Source organism: Plectropomus leopardus, chromosome 10 (assembly GCF_026936395.1).
Source record: "Plectropomus leopardus strain MGB_pleo_1.0 chromosome 10, ASM2693639v1, whole genome shotgun sequence".
Lineage (NCBI taxonomy): Eukaryota > Metazoa > Chordata > Actinopteri > Perciformes > Serranidae > Plectropomus > Plectropomus leopardus.
Genome location: NC_142185.1, coordinates 14,892,231 through 14,911,123, shown reverse-complemented (window position 1 = coordinate 14,911,123; position 18,893 = coordinate 14,892,231). Strand labels below are relative to the sequence as shown.

The 18,893-nt window shown below is 40.3% G+C and overlaps 2 protein-coding genes across 3 annotated transcripts; both read right to left on the bottom strand.

Annotated features, from left to right (window-relative positions):
- Nucleotides 1-149: 149 nt before the first annotated feature.
- On the bottom strand, nt 150-7,942 carry akap17a (A-kinase anchoring protein 17A). Of its 2 annotated transcripts, none has more exons than XM_042495357.2 (7): nt 7,802-7,942; nt 6,729-7,074; nt 6,393-6,611; nt 5,648-5,860; nt 3,948-4,096; nt 3,505-3,745; nt 150-3,196 (listed from the first exon to the last, which is right to left on the bottom strand). In XM_042495357.2, the coding sequence occupies exons 2-7, from the start codon at nt 7,053-7,055 to the stop codon at nt 2,288-2,290; spliced, it is 2,058 nt and encodes a 685-aa protein (XP_042351291.2). In that variant the 5' UTR covers nt 7,056-7,074; nt 7,802-7,942; the 3' UTR covers nt 150-2,287. The 2 variants fall into 2 exon arrangements, with proteins under 2 accessions (XP_042351291.2, XP_087939235.1); XM_088083109.1 differs by having other exon boundaries at nt 7,733-7,936.
- Nucleotides 7,943-10,396: 2,454 nt separating this feature from the next.
- sowahca (sosondowah ankyrin repeat domain family Ca) lies at nt 10,397-18,130 on the bottom strand. The gene is made up of 4 exons (XM_042494384.2): nt 17,133-18,130; nt 14,644-15,026; nt 13,481-13,870; nt 10,397-13,066 (listed from the first exon to the last, which is right to left on the bottom strand). The coding sequence occupies exons 1-4, from the start codon at nt 17,476-17,478 to the stop codon at nt 12,602-12,604; spliced, it is 1,584 nt and encodes a 527-aa protein (XP_042350318.2). The 5' UTR covers nt 17,479-18,130; the 3' UTR covers nt 10,397-12,601.
- Between the last annotated feature and the right edge of the window lie 763 nt (nt 18,131-18,893).

Here is an 18,893-nt window from a genome sequence, read left to right as displayed (position 1 = left end):
GTATGTTGTGACCTTGATTCCCTTACACAAGGTTTTGAGGAAGTTAGTTTGACTGAAGATAAAATTTCCAAAAACTGACAATAAGTAGTTTTGACACCGAATTTAAATGTTGATCACAGTATAGAATGAGACAGTGTTAATGCAGAAAGTTGAGGTAGCAGAACAAAGTTCTCAGCTTGAGTTTTTATTTCAACAACGTGTATGCGAGACATGCTCTCATAGATCATGAGCATACAGTACACAGAACAAAGGGGCTTTGCCATGAGAAGTTACAATGTTGATGTAGCAGTGTGACAAAACCACTGGACCTGACAGGCTTCCTAAAAGCTGGAATACAGCAGAGAACAGTCTGTACAGTTACTAGTAAGGTTAAAATAATGTGTCCAGCACTCCAGCACCACATTGTGAACATGAAAGCAGGAGTTACATTCTAACATCTCATATTTACTTTTTGTATGCTGGTTTGACTTGAATTGCAGAAGGTTTAATAATACAATGACAACAGCTACAGTTGGTGACTTGGAAAATAACTACATACTTGCTGAAACTGTCACTATTATTCTGAAAGAAGTACATGAGAAAGATAGTCTGTCCATCCCTTTTATGGCATTTGCTAGAATCTACCACAACCCACTAATTTCAATGAATCAGAGCCAAGTAGTCTCTTACAGAGTTGTCAATAATGTCATGCCATATCCTCATGTTACAGCTAAACAGTGCACTGAAATAAGTTTCTGAAAACTACTGAGACAGAAATAGGCAACTCAGTAACAGAATATTGGTTTATATTTAATCAGCGCTGCCTATTTTAACCACAGTTCACAAGCAGTTACTTATATGATTGACAGCTGTGTTAAAGACTCCTTTGGCTCTGATTGGTTGTTTTGCGTTCATGTGTGGTAATGCCATTAGAAGCACTACAAAGCAAGACTAATCAAAACAAGAAACTGGACAGATCTTAAAGTCATCGCTTGTTTTCAAGGCTCACACATTACAGAGGAAAGGAGGATCGCTGCTTACAAAGTTGAGTCCAATGTTTCATTAAGCTATCATGACTTTCAACATCAAGTTCACACAAAACACATTCCCTTTTCAAACAAACATCCGAACATTCAGAAATTCAGATTAAACTAAATTAAATCAGTCTTTGTCTGCTGAAACTTTATGATCTTTGAAAGTGGTTATGCTTGGTTGACCTTAACAAGACTGTTGTAGAATTCAGTTGAGTATTTTTTTTCCTGAGCTGCTTATCAGCAAGGCAGCCAATACTGAAGCAGTATTCCAAAAAATATTCCAGGCAGCTAAAACAGTACTGTGAAATCAGTCAGTTTGCAGATCAGCCTAAACATAGAGGTATGTTTTCTAGTCTGTGTATATAAGTCTGTGTATATTTCACATTTGTAATGGAGCAGCAGCCAGTGGTTCACTTAAAAGTCTTCCACAACTTTTGCAGCCATAGGGTCTGAACGTGTGAAACTTCATGCTAATCACATTACAGTCAGGAGTTTGTGATTTATCTACTGTAGCCAGGCTGTGGAAGAACAGGCTGATGCCACATCAAAAAAATTGTACTCTGTATTTGCAACTTTCAAAAAGTCACCATTATTCATGCACAAAGACAATTTGCTTGCAGAAAATGGAGGTCATTAACGAGCTTTTGGGTTCACAGTTGGATTTTAAAAATTTACAAATAAAGCCAGCCTATTACAGTAGCCTTTAATCCAATGATTCATCAGTCAATGTTCTTAACATGCAAAGTAATGAATATCAGTTATTATATAATGGATAAGTAATTTTGACTCCAATTTTGAAACCTTCTGATGTTAATTCCTGTTAAGAGTTTAAGTGTACTTCAACCAAAACTTTGATACATACATATTCTACACATGGAAAAGAATATCCTGGAAACAAAATACTAAATGTGGTGCTTTATGCCATGAAACTGTTAAATGTAAACATTTTGATGAATTAACAGTTGTCAACAGCTTTAAGATAACAGCATGATATGTGAAAATAGAAACTGCAACAATTTGCATGCCTTACACACACAGTACACTTACATATATTGTTTCATCTGATTTTGTAAAACTGACTTTTACTTTCAAATGGGATGTCTTTTCTATAACTACTTTCTTGTTTTTGTCCAGCTGCTCTGTTCTGGAGAAAGCTGTTTGGTACATTGCCTCATTACTTTATTTAGGGGCCAAACACATCTATTCTTTTGAAGCTTGAACTTTAGGAGTAAGCCCAGAAATGGGGATTATATTGATCGATAAACTTGAGGAGATTACCGCCGTCTGGAGTGGCTCCTGTCTCTACTGTAGCTGTGTCTCCTGTATCCTCGACTGTAATGGCTGTTACTCCTCCTGTCTCTACTTTTATTGCTGGTCCTGGAGCTGCCTCTACTGTATCTATGGTGGCTATGCCTGCGGCTCCTCCCTCTGCTGTAACTCCTCCCACTGCTGCTCCGGCTCCTGTCCCGGCTGGAGCTTGTGCTCCTACTGCAATGGCTGTGGCTGTGCCTCCTGCTGTCACGGTGACTAAGGCTCCTCCTGTGACGACTGGAGCTCCTTCTACGGTAGCTGGAACTCCTTCTCCTCCTGCTGTAGCTATGTGAGCGCCTTCTCCTCCCCCTGCTGTGGGAGCTCCTCTCTCTATGGGAGCGGCCCCTTGTTTGCTCCCTGCTGTGCCGGCTCCTTACCATCTCCTCCCTCCTTCCTTCCCGGTCTTTCTTCCTGTCCTCCCCTCCTCTCCGCTCCTCTGCCGCTCTGTTTTTGCCCAAACTTTGGGAATGCAAACTGGATTTGGACACCTGCCTCTCCTTGCTCTCGCTTGCCTTCACTCCGTACACCCGGCCCAGGACCCCCAACATCACGTCATTGCCACCAGGAGCAGAGGCCTCCTCACTCATCACAGGGCCAACCTGGTCCTGCGTGCCTGGAGGTCTTGAGGTTTTATTACTGCTCTTCTTCATCAGATTGCAAAGCAGTCTCTCCCTTAGTTCCTTCTCACGGCGCTGGAGCTCCAGTGCTCGCTCCTTCTCCACTTCCACCCGCCGGAGCTCCTCCTCCTGCTTGCGTCGGCAAGCCTCCAGCTGCTGAAGACGAGCTAGTTCCTCTTTCTTTCGAGCCTGCTCCTGCCTTTCTTGTTCCTCCCGTTCGGCCCTCTCTTTCTCCTGCTGCTGTTGTTTCAGCGCCTGGAGAGGAAGAGGAAGAAAATGTAGGTAAGACAAACAATTACAAATTAAAAAAATAAAAACAAATAAAAAACGTCTGGATGAGACGCAGCTCTAACCTACTCCCGGCCAATAGAAAACACTACACTGTCATACAAGTGGCTTCCATGACTTTTCAAGGACCCATGATATGTATATTTTGCCCCACTTGCCAAACATCCATACAAAATCAAATCTGTAGATATTAACCTCAGTATTTGTATAATAAGTATCATATGTGTGTATATACATTCAGAGGTGTACTGTGTATCTTCATGTACATGCCATACCTTGGCCCTGGCCAGTAGCTCAGCGATGAGCCGTATTGACTCCAGGTTGCGCTGAGCCAGCAGCAGTCTCCTCTCCTCCATGGCAATCTTCATCTGCAGCTTCTTCTGCTCCTCTTCCTGCTGTCTCCTCACCCTCTTCAGGTTCCTCCTCTCTTCCCTCTCCCGCAGCTTCTGCTCTCGCTTTCGTAACCTCTCCTCCTTCCTCCTCTCCTTCTCCTCCTCTTCCTGCTCCTTCTGTTTCCTGAAAAAATGTTAATTGTCCTCTGTGAACATATGTTATAAGTAGTAGCTTTTTGGTATAAAGTAGAACAGTAGAACAGTAGAACAGTAGAGCCAGTAGAACATGCCTCAGTTCCCTGCCCTAACGCACAGTTAAAGGAATTTTCTGGATACCTTTTTTCTCATGAACTAGCTTTTTATTTCTTTATTGCTTTCCATCATACCTCTCCTCCTCCTTACGCCGCTCCTCTTCTTCCTTCTCCCGTCGTTTCTGTTCCTCTCTCTGTCTCTCCAGCTCCTGTAACTTCATCCTCTCCATACTCCTCCTCTTCAGAGCCAGCTCACTCAGGTGCTTGCTGGTATCAAAGGTTACCTGAGGATAACACATACATACAGATACAAGGCTTTCAAAAAGAGACTTTGTATTATACATGGTATTAAGTACAACAACAATCTAAATCTTTAAATCTTTCTTGTAAGAATCTTTTTCTCAAAAACTAGTCTATTGTTTGAGCATGTTTTAGTGCAGTTTTCCTGAATCTGAAGTATCTTTTAGTGTTGTCACGATATTGAAATTTCTAATGTTGATACAACACCTTGAAAAATATTGAGGTTCGATGCCAGTTTTAATACCACATGAAAATTTGAAATTGATGGCATACAATTTGAGTTTTTTAAGTAAAAATAATAAGGCTATAACATGACAATGACGACTGTTCTTGGTTAGTAGCAGAAAAAAACAAAATGAATGTAATAAATGTTAAGAATAAGAGAGAGCAAGAAAATGAAGCTGGTACCAGTGTATCCATACTGTAGAAGTATTGAAATTGTTTGAAATATTTAGAATATATATACACACACACACACACACACACACACACATATATATATATACTTATATATATCTTTATATTTTTGACAACAGTAGTATCTTTTGATCTAATGAGCACAGAAAATAAGAAAATAAAAGCGGAGAACAGGGTCTCTTTAGAAAAATGCACTGCTAAACACTTCTAGTGGATCATTAAGAGACAACTGAGAGGGATTACTTTTGTATGTGTCTATATGCTGTTTTTTAGGAAAACCATGCATAGTTTGTCTTTAAGTGCAGAACCACTTTACTATACCTTCCTTTGTTTGTAATTTCTTTTCTACAGACCCTCCTTTGCCCTCCTAATTTAGATTTCACAGTGAGGCTTTATTCAGGTGAATTAAGAGACCAGGCTCTCCTTACTCTCGTTACCTTGGAAATAATGATGATGCAGCTTTAATTCTCATTCCACTAAAAGGTCTTAAAGCTGCAGTGTGTCTCTGAACAGCACAACCTAATTGCTAAAATCTGCAATCTGTGCAATATCACTACAGCAGCTACAATTCACTTGTGGCCTCACACACAAAACTTTGGTGTGCAGATCTTTGATATGCCCTTTGTGGTCAATCAGACCAAAAATAGCAATGTGTTAAAAGAACTTCACAATTGTCATTTAAAAAGTAGAAACACATTGTTCATGTTAAAACGTTAATCCTGAATTACCATGTATGTTTGTGGGTTTGACTGGCCAACACGTGACCTTGTATTTTTCACTTTTTGCCTTATTGGGAAAAGAAGTCTCTATACCATTTTAAAAATTTTTTGCGCTGATAAATTTTTATTTCTTGATCTGTGTATAATTAGGAATTGAAATGACTTATGCAAGTGACTTATGCAAGCTTAATTATAAACACCAGGTCATGAAGATTATAAGCTTGGAAAGCTTTTAGGAAACGGATATCAGCTAACCCCAAAGTGCCTGATTTCTAGGACGAAATATTTCAATGGTTTAGATATGTACTTGGGAAAATAAATAACTACCCCTTACTGTGTTCCAGTAGAGTCATACCACTAACTAGGCTAGTGCTTAACAGCCATGACAGCCTGAAGTACCTTGATGTTGCAGGCCACTGCCTTTCCATCGTCTCCTTTCAGCATCAGTTTCATGCTGCGCAGAGTATCCATTGCCTTGGTGAAGCCGCAGTACTCCTGGTACTGGACATAAGCCTCAAAGTTCAGATGACCCCCAAAACTGAATGTGTTGAAGTTCTTGTCCATCATCTCCTCCCTGTATGGGTCCAGCATGGGGATGTCAACATTTCGTACCTACAGCAGAAAAGGTAGCATATTGACAAAATTAAATACAACATTATTTTGGGTTAATTTTCATAATATCAGTGATGTGACAAAAGGCTATACATGACTTTTGGTGATTTTTTGCAATCACAGCTATCTCTTTGAGTTACATTGTATTAGTGAAATTCAGTTTATAATCTTCAGCTAATAATTATTGTCAGTGCAGCCAGAATCAACCAGTTTGAGGGGAGACGACAGTGCTACACAGCAGCTCCCTTCCACCCCTCTTAGTAAGTAACTAACAGTAAGGATCAATGCTTCAAATAAAACATAGTAATAATTTAGATAGTACAGGTATGATGTGATATCAACAGGCCCCAAAATTAGGAATAGGTCCTGCATAGTATTTTATGTTTGCAGTGAAGGCCACATAACAATAGTTTTATCTTACAACCTAGAGGAACACTATTTCAACCTTATTTCATACTAACAAACATTATAATGTGAAGTCTGTGTTAAGGTTAATTTCCTTTTAAATATAAAAACAGACACACTGTCCCACCTTGCCAAATGTCTGGAAGACCGCAATGAGGACCTCTTCAGAGGGCCGGTCTGGGTATGGGCTGTCCTTCTGGCTGAACCAGCGGCAAGGAAGTCCCTCCAGGTGAATGGTGTCCGGCCTCTCTCCTGGAAGAGTCTCATTCATGTCCTTAGCATCACGGAAGAAGGAGTCCCAGTCATGACGCGTAGGGAAGTCCACTTTGTTCTCTACCGCACGGACCTGAGGGAAAAGGGGAAGAGAGGGGTTGATATACAATCAACTGCCAGTTTATTAGGTGCTGTTTTTGTGGAATCTGTTTTACCACAAACTTGTGGTCCACTCTCAGGCCATTCTTACCTTCAGGACATCAGTAAATCCACTAAGTTTGATGCTCTTCCCATCCAGACGGCCCAGCAGGCTCTTTACCACTGTCTTGTTTTCCACCTCGCCTTCAAAGCGGATGAAGTCCATGGTGCTCTTTGAGATTCTCAGGGCTGAAAACTGCTCTGGAGCCACCATGGCCTTCACCCTCTCCATTACCTCCCAGTTGGAGATGCTTTTGCCTGGCAGCTTGAGCTGGGGCAGAGCCACACTGATGGTCATTTTGGCAATGGGCTTGAGGTACAGGTTGTACTCAGAGGAGAGGCACACTGCCTCTGTAGTGTCATGGACAATGGTGGTCATTGTGGCGGACGTGCGGAAGCTGCAGAAAGGTTGGAGAAACCGGGAGGAGTGTTAGCACAGGTTAGCTGTTCTGGAAAAAATCCCGAGAGGTGAACTATTGTAGAGCTTTCACTGCACCCTTTTGAAGTGGCGTTTGGCTCACTGATTATCTGCATTTGTATGGACGTCGACATCTTTAAAAGGTAAGACAGCCATCGCGAGGTTTGCTTATGACTATTGTTTATAGTTTGTCTCAACAATTGTAAAGCCTCAAACAGCTAGCTAGCTCGACCTAACTAGCGTTGACGTTGCTGCGTTACAAAGGCTAGTTATCAACAACGCTATTTAGGAAAGCTAACGCTAGCAAATTTCAAGATAAGGTTAAGATTTGATAAGATTGTTGTTTGTTTATGTTAACCAAATGTGACTAAAAGCTACCAAACGTTAGTTTTATGCTAACGTGTAAAGCTGTTAGCTATTGTAACGTTATCCGAGACAAACTCAAGGGCTGTTTCATTAAACAAATGACCGAAGTTAGCTTGTAAGTCTTCAACAAAACGTAAGCTAATGTTATGTGATAACTTTAATGGTTAATAAAAACAGCTAACATTGGTGTTGTTTCCGGTTGACGTTAGTTATAAGCCAGTTAGCTTGAAGTGTTTTGTAACAATATCGTTCAAACGTCTAAAAAACGTTACCTTTTAAACAACGTCCGATCGCTTTTATAAACTATCGTCGTTATCAACGTATATTTCACAGCCACCTACCTAACATCAGTAAGCCTCCTGGCAAAAAAACCCCACTAACTTATTTTATTGTTTTACGGAGAGCCAAACACTGGAACAAAAATATCATAGAAAGAAAACCCTAACTACACGCCACTTCCGTATTCAGTAAACTTTGACCCCAAGAAGAGACAACGTGTAGCACCAACATGGTGGCGTCACATTTGAACAGCGACACGATGTGGAATAGGTGTGTAGGAAAGACAGGAAAATAGGGACGTGTCCTCCGTGTGTGTGTGTGTGTGTGTGTGTGTGTGTGTGTGTGTGTGTGTGTGTGTGTGTGTGTGTGTGTGTGTGTGTGTGTGTAGGTGTGTGTGTATCTGTATGTGTATTTCCACCTAAAATTGTAGGCACCACAGGGGATTTAGTAAGATTTTTTTGAAAGGACAGAGGCAGAAATATCTAAATTGGGTGATTTCTGAACATTCCTTCTCCATGAGAACACATTATAGACGCAGAAAACGTCTGAAAACTGCATGAAACCTAAATTTACGAAATATATCAAAAGATATCAAAAAGCTGAATCACAGCTGAAGAGTTCAAGGTCTTGTGGCCAGTTAAAAATTTAAATGAAGTCTCTAGCTGAAAGTATGCCAAAGCAGTTACATTTCAAAGTGGAGTGGGTTGAAGAGGATTTGAAGATTTTCTCAATTTGTTTAGATGGGGAAAAAAGTTGAAAGAAGCTGAATAATATAAAAAGTATAAATAGTAGAAACATGAAAAGTTACAGCTCCCATGTCCTGAAAACGCTGAATGCTATGGTAGTTGAATGGTTTCAACAACTGAAAGTATGCAGAAGAAGTAGCAAGCCAGAAAAAAAAGTGGTAAAATTAGAATAAAGAAATGGATAACACACTAATTAGGCGAATTATAAATGTAGTTTTCTGGACATTTTATACAGTTTTCTTGACATCTTACCACAATTTTTTGATAATATCTGATAATTGCCCCCAGCTAATTTTCAGATCATTACCGTGTCACCTCTTACTATTTTCTTTTTTTTTGCAGTTTGCAGATTTGTTGCCAACGTGCCAACGTTTTTTGTAAGAAATCAAACTAATTTCCCCAGCTTTCAGAGGTTTACATGCAAGTAAAAGGCATCTGAATGCAGAACAAGAAAAGTAATGTCTCTCCAGGTGGGTTACAAGGCTTTTCTCTATTCTAATGATTAGCGCCATACAAAGCCACATTAATTCAGTGTTGGTACAGTAAAACAGTACAGCAGGAAAAGGGTATAGGCTCTGTATGCCATGAGACGACAGAACATCTGGCTGACAGTGCACATTTGTTACTAAGTGGATGACTCTGGATTGGCACTGTGAGCTAGTCACAATTTAGGCTTTGTATGAACGTCATCATCGCTCTGCTGACTGTTTGGTGGAGAGAGTGAGAGATGGAGATAGATTAGACATGGATTAGTTCAGCAGCAGAGGCCCCGGGCAGAAAAGTTGGCACAGCTTCCCTGAAAAGATGGCAGAGGAATTTACATAATAGGCATTACTCCCCTCACTTTGTATGTAGGTCAGTAGCAGCAGTCAGACAGCCTCTCTGCTTCCATCCTGATCAGCAGTCATCTAACAGATAGGCTGCCTAAGGCAACTAGACCCTGGCATCTACTGACCCAGGGAAAAGCTCAGCCCCTCCGTGACCTCTATAAATCTTGTGTGACAAGTCAATGAGGGCAGTAACAGAGATCTGAAAAAATAAATCAAAAGAGCTGAATCAAGAGCGTTTACACTCACACAAGTTTAATTGTAATGACTGTATAAATGCAATCCTGCTTTTCTACGGCCGATTTATTCTGGTCAACATGAAGTCGAGGAGAGATGAGAGCCAGAAGAAGCTTAGTGTGAGAAGATGGCTGTCAGAGCAGTGGTAATCTGTCCATTCCCAGGTGCAGAGTACATTGACCCCAAATGTGCCATATCCCTCTCACACATATGACGATGACTTATGAATATGATTTAACTCTTGCCTCTTATCTCCACTGAGAAGCTGGGGACAACATGCTCAACTACACGACTAACAAAAAACAAGTAAAAGCTACTCTACCCTAATGTATAATATACTGATAGAGTGAGGAAAAACCTACATCTGCAATGTGCATTTTTAATATTTATTTTAAAAAAAAGAAAAAAAGGCCCAAACTAGAGGTCAGATCAGATCACTAAAATTGACATTAATCTTGTGAGGTCTAACAATAGAAGTACACAAATGAATACACACACAACAGGTGCAGAATGAGAACTGGCTGTGAATACATTGGGTGCAGAGTTACATGGGCAGTTTGTGGACAGGAAGCCGTGGATGTACTGTAAATGGTGGCACAGGGGGTCATCAGATCATCAATTATTCAGCACCACCAGACAAGGACAATAACTTGGAGTCAGCAGGGCTGGCGAACAAAGTAGCTTGCTTAATTCAGAGCTTTGGTCTATTCTGATGAGAGTATTCATGATTGAATATGACAACTCTGACCATCATTTGTCAAATCCTCCTTACTGATTCTATGTTCCTGGATAAATTCAGTATATTTGTTTGCTTGGAACATCGGTTAGCATACTGTAACAGAACACAGACTTTATGCAAACCATTATTGCTTTATTTCAAGGATGAGATATAAAGACAGGGGTTACAATGGCTCAGTAACAATGCATTCACATCACATAATAATTTCACAGTATTTCACAAAGAGGACAGACATTGACTTACAGACAAAAACATCAACAGTGCACAAAATTTACATTTACCCTATTCATGCTTCTGAAAAAAATGACATCAAAGTAGGTTTGTACAATGCATTTCTACATCGAAAGAGTAAACCGTACAATTACATGAAGCCCTATGATCTGTGTACAAATGCTACAAAACACTAAGGGAACATTCATGAAATCTTGGATGTGTCTTTGACCCAATAATTACATAAAAGCAAGGTTCACATATTTGGGAAAACAGTCACAGAGACAATGTGCTCTCGGTTAAACATACAGCTTATCTTGGTCTAGACTCTTTACTATTCACAGATGATGAAGATGATTGATTAACAAATGATTGTGTACATGCAAGGTTAGAGCAATACAGGAGGCAGATACAGGCAAATTATTAAATATAAAATCTGGTACAGAGTGATAAGGTGGATCTGAATCAGTTTGACATGAGTCAAATCTGCAAGAAAACGTGAATCTTTCTGATATTTAAGAAAGAAAAAAAATCTGATACAAATGATAATACAATACATTTAGGAAATCAAGATTTGCACAAAACACGGCAATCTACTATTGGAGGCCCACAATGAGTGAACTACACTCAGAGCATTTGAGGTACATCATAGTCAGTAGAAAAACTACAGTTCTCCCTGTGCTTCCACCCTGTGAAACAGTCCAACTGTGTAATAGATTGGTGTCTTTATTGTACTTGGATCTAACTAAAGCCACGGCAGTCTTATTCTGGTGTTATCTCAGCAACTGAAGAAAAAGTTATAGGGGAAAATCCTATGGCCTCATTCATATGTATATATATACATTGCATTATACATCCAAAGATGTATCACCCTCATACATCGTGTATACAGTATTAACCTAAAAATCAAAAATGTATATTTTTACCTTTTACCTATTGTGCTATATATTGGAGGATTTTTTTCACTGCAATACCACAAGTGGCCACTGGAAGAAATTTGCAGCAAGGCTGAGCTATACTCCTGGGTGCCTGATAAGTAGATGCATGCCTCCTTTCAGGCTCATGATTTCTGAAAAAAGACACTGCTGTTGAGTTTTTCAAATGTTTTTTTTTTGTGCTTTGAGCACCACAAGCCGAGTGCCATCTAATTTCATTATATTGGAGAAAAGGTAGACACCTCTATAGACAATATCTTCACCCATCGGCAACTCACACCAAAACGGGGTAGACTGTTCAACAGCACAACAGGTAAGAGGAAACTTAACTTGTTGGTATTTAATGGGACAAATAACAGCTGGCATGGTTTTAGTTGGAGCAGTTTCTTCCCATAATCAAACTATCTTCAAAGTGACAAGTGCAAATATAACAATTGTACATGGTTGTTTGGACATACAAGACTTCTGTGGTTACAACAGTTTGAATACTAAAATCTGGTACTTTAAAATAATAATTCACATTACAGAAATGTATTTAAAAAACAGCACCATCCAATCAAAGGAGGTTGAAATATAGAAAATTTGTTGTATGAATATATTACTTTACTCTGCAAACAAAAATAAGATTGTGAAGAATTGTGTAGAATTAAACCTAAGTGCTATTCTCAAATCCCTCACCATTGTGACTCAAAGCTAAAGTGAAAACCTGATACAATCCTGCCTGGTGCTTTTGCATTCATGTAACGAGTGTAAAGAATTACATTTTTAAAAAATGGTGTAATGTTAGCAACCTCCTCTAAAACAGAGCTCAATAAAGTAAATAAAAAACAACTTAAAAAAAAGCCCAAAGTGATTCACAGAGCAGTGGTTTAGTTTAACCCAGTGAATTTTTCTGGCAAATAAAATGCTACATGAACTGTGACCTGTCTTCAGCCATTAAAATACGCCTAACAACTGCAAAAGGAATGAAAATAAGTGAGATTTTAGAGAAATGTACTTTTGTGGTTATCAAATCCTATAATAATAAAACTTAAAAAATCAGCTCTATATTAGGCTGTGTGCAGTTACTTTTAGTCATGTAGTTGTCTGACCTGTCAGCTTATAAAGGTGAGTAAACTGTATTTTGTAAATCAACACACATCACACTGCTTTATATGTCAGAGTAACTTCATCCAAACAGGTTGGACAGTGGCCGGGTTCGGAGAGGGCTGCTGGGGAGCTCCTCTCCTCTCCCCACCTCCCCTGTGTCCCTGAAGGAGGCGCTGTGGATGATCTGGGCTCGGTGTCGTCCTCGGTGCAGCCGGGCGTTCAACCGGCTCAGAGATGACTTCCTCTGTATTCCCCCCTTGGTCCTTCCAGTCACGACTCCCTCCTCTGCTGCCTCGACGGGTGGGTTCAAGAGCCGCAATGGGTTTAGATTGCCCTGGAGGACTCTGGGAAATCGCCAGCTGCGCCCACCACCACTGCTGCTGTTGGTGTTCTCGTTGTCTGACTCAGCTCCAGGTGAGGTGACCACGCCCTCCTCCTGCAGGTCAGCGGCCAGAGGTGGGGAAAGGTACTGGATGGCTCGTCTTCCGCTGTAGTCACGAGCCTCAGGGTCCGCCTCCCAGTCGGACAGTAGCACACGGACCACCTGTCAGTATATGGAAGTACAGGTAAAAATTCACAAACAGAAATCTTGCTCCTCTTAGATTTTGTATACTGTAACATTTCAGGAAAAGGTTTTATCTTTGGCCACATCTATTGTCTTCCTTTGACCAGAGCAAAGCCTGCACATTTTCCTTGAAGAACATTTAGGAAGCTATTTCTGGGCAGGTAGAGAAAAATTTCAAGTTGTTGGATTGCCCCTGTCATCTTTAGAAACACTTTCAATAGATAGTGTTTTTGAAATTAATAGAGAGTTAAAGGCCCTTTGTGCTAGAAAAAGGTTTTCCATAAACATCAAGAGATTAATAAAAGATCTAGGAAGGGCAGAGAGAGCAGACACAATTGCCTGCTGCCTCACTGAGCAGGTGTAACACAACCCACCACCATCTACACAACCCACCTGTGTGTGTCCATGCATGGCTGCCAGGTGTAGTGGTGTGTATCCAGCACTTGATCTCACGTTTACATTCACAGGTACAGTGTTCTCCTTGGCAAAGGCCAGCAGCTGGGAGAGCAGCTCAGCTTTGCCCTGCTTAGCCGCCCAGTGGAGGCAGGTGAAGCCGGTCACAAAGTCTCTCTTGGCCACTAGGCTGGGTTCAACAGCGAGCAGGGGCTGCAGGCTTTCCCACAGGCCGTCCGAGGCACACAGCATCCACTCATGCTCCAGTGGGTCCAGGGTCACCGAGGCACAGTCCTCATCAGTGGCTGAGGAGAGGAGCGATGCAGAGTCCCCATCGCTCCTCACTGAGTCCCGGAGGCGCGAGCCGCGGTTGATCAAAGACCTCCGAACCTGTAAAGGGATGAGCATAGGAATGAAAGAGGTGCATACACATACATCTTCTTGTCACCTTTAAATACAGCATTTGTTTAGCTTACTGCAGAATGTTTTATAGGGAGATGGTTTTTAGTTTGTTTTTGTTTTTGCTTAACAGCACTGTAAAAAATGTTCCATATTTAAGGAACCTTATGCACACTTTATTTGTGGAATACCAGCTAAACAGATTCTAGGGTAGTGAGCCCCATTGTTCATCACAACAGACTATCATATTTACTGTGTAAAGATATTTTTGACAGTAAACAAATCCATATTGAATAGTCCATTTTGTTGCCTATTGCTTTGTGATGATGCCCAATAGGAAGTCATGGGTCTCATATGCCAATGAGTTAAGGCAAGCTAGATTACATCACTTTGTTTCTCAGTTACATAAGACAGAAAACAGCTGCTGCGGAGTCATATTGCATTTCTCTGGTAACACTCCAAATGCCACACTCTTGGCTAGTAGTTACACATCGACAAAGGAAGAATAACTAGTTTAATTTAATCAATGGACAGCTTTGTGCCATTCAGGTTTTGGAGCACACCCAAGATGAATCACCTTACATAACTGCTTTAGGTGTGGCCAAACTTATAACATGCACCAAAGTTTGAAACAATGACAATGAATGCAAACAAGCAGCATTTTTCTATCTATTTTGTTAAGCTTTCATACAAATAAAATTATGTGTTATAATAATAATCTCTTTTGAAATTCTTTTTCATGCCAGAGAAACACAGAATCCTACCTGAGGAGAGCTACTCATCATCAGCTCTATGAAGTTCCTGCGACTTCCCTTGGGCGTGTTGATATCTCCGAGAGTCTCCAGCCCTTCCAAGGCGCTGTCTTCAGATAGGCAGCTTGTCAGCATGGCCCGCTGGGATCCTTTGGACACCCTGCGCGCACCTCTCACCTGTTGACTATGGGACCCTGCAGAGTGGTCCAGATCTGCAATCCCAATGACTGGAGCAGACTCTCGTCTTCTCCTCTCCCTCAGCTTCACCTCCCCTCCTCCACCTGAGGTAGGAGTCCCTGTGTTGGTCTTATCATTCTGGGAGGGGGCTGCAGGTTCCCCATTGCCATTTGACTGTTTGTCATTGTCCAGACTCACAGCCGGCAAGCTGCATGGTCCTGTGGAAACATTGAACATGTTTTTGTTATTGTTAACTAGATCTGACACTGAATGATGGAGTTCATGAGGCACTATCTTTGCAGTCCTCTTTTACCTGTTCAAATACCTTTAAAAGTCAAATGCAATGCATAAATGCAATTTCTTACTTGCCAAAAGGTGATTGCAGCTCCTATCTTGCCACTGAAAGGCTGTTTCTACCTCAAAATGACTGGATTTCATTCAGTTATCATATTTGACAGATTAAAGCATACTCAGTCCCTTTTATATTTTTAAATACATTTAAAAGAAAAATGTAGCAAATAAAATGCTATTTACAACTTTCCAAAAAGTGATTGCAGCTCCTATCTTCCCACTGAGCTGCAATCACTTTTTGGCAAGTAAGAAATTGCATTTCATGCATTGCATTGGCCCTTTAAAGGTATTTACACAGCTACAAATGACTGGAGTGATTACAATTAGTCAAATACAACCCCCAAGAATTAAATCTAGCCATTTTGAGGCTGAAACAACCTTTCACTAACAAGATAGCGGCTTTAATCACTTTTTGGCAAGTTGAAAATTGCATTTTATTTGTTGCATTGGTCTTTTAAAGATATTTACACAGGTAAAAAGGGACTGGGTGAGCTATAATCTATCAAATATAATCACTATGAATGAAATCAAGTTATTTTGAGACAGAAACCCCCTTTTAGTGGCAAGATAGGAGCTGCAATCACTTTTTGGCAGGTTTTTATGTGTTGTATATTCAAAGATATTTCAACAAGTAAAGGGTGGTAAAAAGGGACTGGAGTGGTTAGAATGTTGGGCACACAGCAGGTAATATAATGCGGATAATAGCAGATAATACCTTTATTTTTAAATTGCCCATCCGTAAAGTATGACAGACTACTTTCCAAATAAACAAGATTTTAGACATATTAAACACATACAAACAATGGGAACAACAATGTTATCTATAATTGTGTAAATGGCATGCCTGATCAAACTATAAATCGCAAACGTGAAAATTGAGTTTCAAGAAACATTACGTTTCACAAAGACATACCTATGCTCTTACCACGGACATAAACATATGTGAATTTACACACTTACATTATCCCATTTCGAGATCGCTTTATCGCCCAGCCCTATTCTGGGCCCTTTGCAGAAGTGGTCTCTGTAAGGCCCCAGCCTTTCCTCTCTTGATTCTTGCCTCTCACGCACCTTTTATTCATTTATATTTTAAAAGTCAGTTTGCCTTCTTTCTCTTTCTTCAAACTCCAATTTCTCATATTTGAGGAAAGATATGGCAGTATATTAAGGTGCTACAGCAGGATAAGCAGTGACTCACCTGGCTGTAGCCACGTTTATAGACAAATCCTATTGCAGGGGCCGTCTCAACCATTTCTCACCTTTTAGGGGTGAGAGGGGCCTTTGAGAGCTTGCTCTGTTTTTTTTTTAACAGGCATCCCATATATAGAGGCTATGTCCTTGCCACGGTGGCCGTTGGTTCGACTCCAACTTGTGGCCCTTTGCCCCCCCCACTTCACACTTAAACTATTCTGTAGGGCTGCACCTAACAATTATTTTTATTACTCAATAAATAGAACAACAAATTTACTGAAAATAACATTTTAAAACTTGTCATACACTGCAGGGCATTATTCCCCAACAAAAAATAGCCCAGTCTTAACTGGTTATCTGTGTTTTTTACAGTCTGATATAAAGTCTCTCCAAAATAAAAATTAATGCAAGAGCTTGTTCCACTCAATTTAATTATTAAATTGTGGCAGTAATTACTTATAAATAAATAAATAAACAACCTGAAAAATAACCTCCAAACTTTCCTTGCAAGGCTTTTGGAGAGCCCCCTCTCACATTGGGACCTTGGGTAATCAGTCCACCCCGCCCACTACGACGCCCCTGATTGTGGTTATTTAGAGGGCCAATGCAAGACAGTTCCTTCTATGCAAATAAATAAATAAATCAGCAGACATAACATTAGTGGTTACACAATAATACTTATATATCTAAGCTAAAGGAACATGATTTTGCATAATAAACAATGGACGAAAACAATCCCATAGGTAAGAATAACGTCAACACAAGGTGTGTGTATCCCTTACCTGTTTGGTCTCTGTTGTCAGGGATGCCGTTGACACAGTTGTTGTCCAGTGACTCCAGGATATTGCCATTGCACTCCGCGTGATCGTGGTCGCCTGTGTCCGCACGCATCACCGACTCTGTGCTGCCTTCACTTTTCAAACAAACAAATTTCACGCCGTCCTCCACCTTGACGAAACCCACGTTGTCCACGATGCGTTGTAGCACCTCTCGACCCACCCCTTCCTTCGACTGCTCATTTTGCCCCGATAGGAAATGATCGATCAGCTCCATCTGTTGGACCCTCCCTCCTCTCTCCATCAGGAACTCCTGCACAGCTTGCTCCGTGCACTGGGACGCCATCATCATCCTGAACGACCCGAACAGAGCGCAAATAATAAGTTACACAAGGATGTTTCAAAATTACTCCATGTGTCACGCTTGTTCGATTAGGTCGGTGACGACGGATGACAGCATCTTCTTCTCCCTATTCTCCTCTCCTCCATTGGGAGTGTCGAGCTCTTGCAGATAGGGGTCGCACGGAGCTGAAGCAACCATGCAAACGAGTTCATCATGCTGCGTTCGCAGCTCCTCGAAAAACTGGAGTTTGTCCGATTATTAGTAAAAATCGACCATGCCATGAAGGCAGTGGGATTTGTAACAATGCGGTTTTATTTTAGGTTGATTGAGTTGTGATGGTGTGAGAAAGAAGTGGAAACATAATTATAGCCTGTATTGTATGACTAATGCTGTCCAGATCTGTAATAGCCGACTAAAACCTGGTGATTTTAACTAGATTGCATGTTAGGGGAGACTGGGGATGTTTGCAACACTTTCTTCATGTCTCTCGGTTACTCAGAGACTATTTCGACTAAACCAACCAAATTTTTAAATGTAAAACTAACATCTGTCTGCTAATTACCCATACAACTGAAAAAAAAAAATGACATTGTTGACAATATTCTATTTGAATGGAAGACATCAGATGATGCAACTGACCGCAAACCCCTGGGACAGTTGCAACATGATGCAGGGATGATTGCAATATATTAAAAAAACATTAGATTTCAATAATTAACTTTTGCTTTTTGTCTCAATAAGCAAAGTATGAACTGATATATATATATATATATATATATATATATATATATATATATATATATATATATATATATATATATATATATATATATGATTTATTCATTCATTGATTCATTCATTGTCCATAACCGCTTGACCTCATAAGGGTCGCAGGGGGACTGGAGCCTATGCCAGCTGTCATTGGGCGAGAGGCGAGATACACCCTGGACAGGTCGCCAGGCTTTTGCAGGGCTGACACATATTTATTATATATATATATATATATATATATATATATATATATATATATATATATATATATATATATATATATATATAAATATTTGTGAATTTTCCTTTTATGTTACTTGTGCATGTTAAAAATTACTGTTGTGTGGTCTTTTTTTATATGGCTGCTCATGATACCAATCAGCCTTTTGAAATAGCCTACATCTCTTTTACTCTAAAACCTAAGTGAACGACAGTGTGGTCTTCTAAACAAATTAATCAGGCCAATTAACTCAAAATTCTCTTCGTTTTTTATAAAGTCTCCAAGGTCAAAGCTCATCTGAATCAGGCAGCATCAACATCAGACTAAAGTAGCTTTTAAATGTTGCGGTAGGATCGACTTTACGATTTTTCTGACAGTCCGCAACATACCCATAGCAGCGACTGGGAAAATCAAGTTGCGCTGTACCATTATA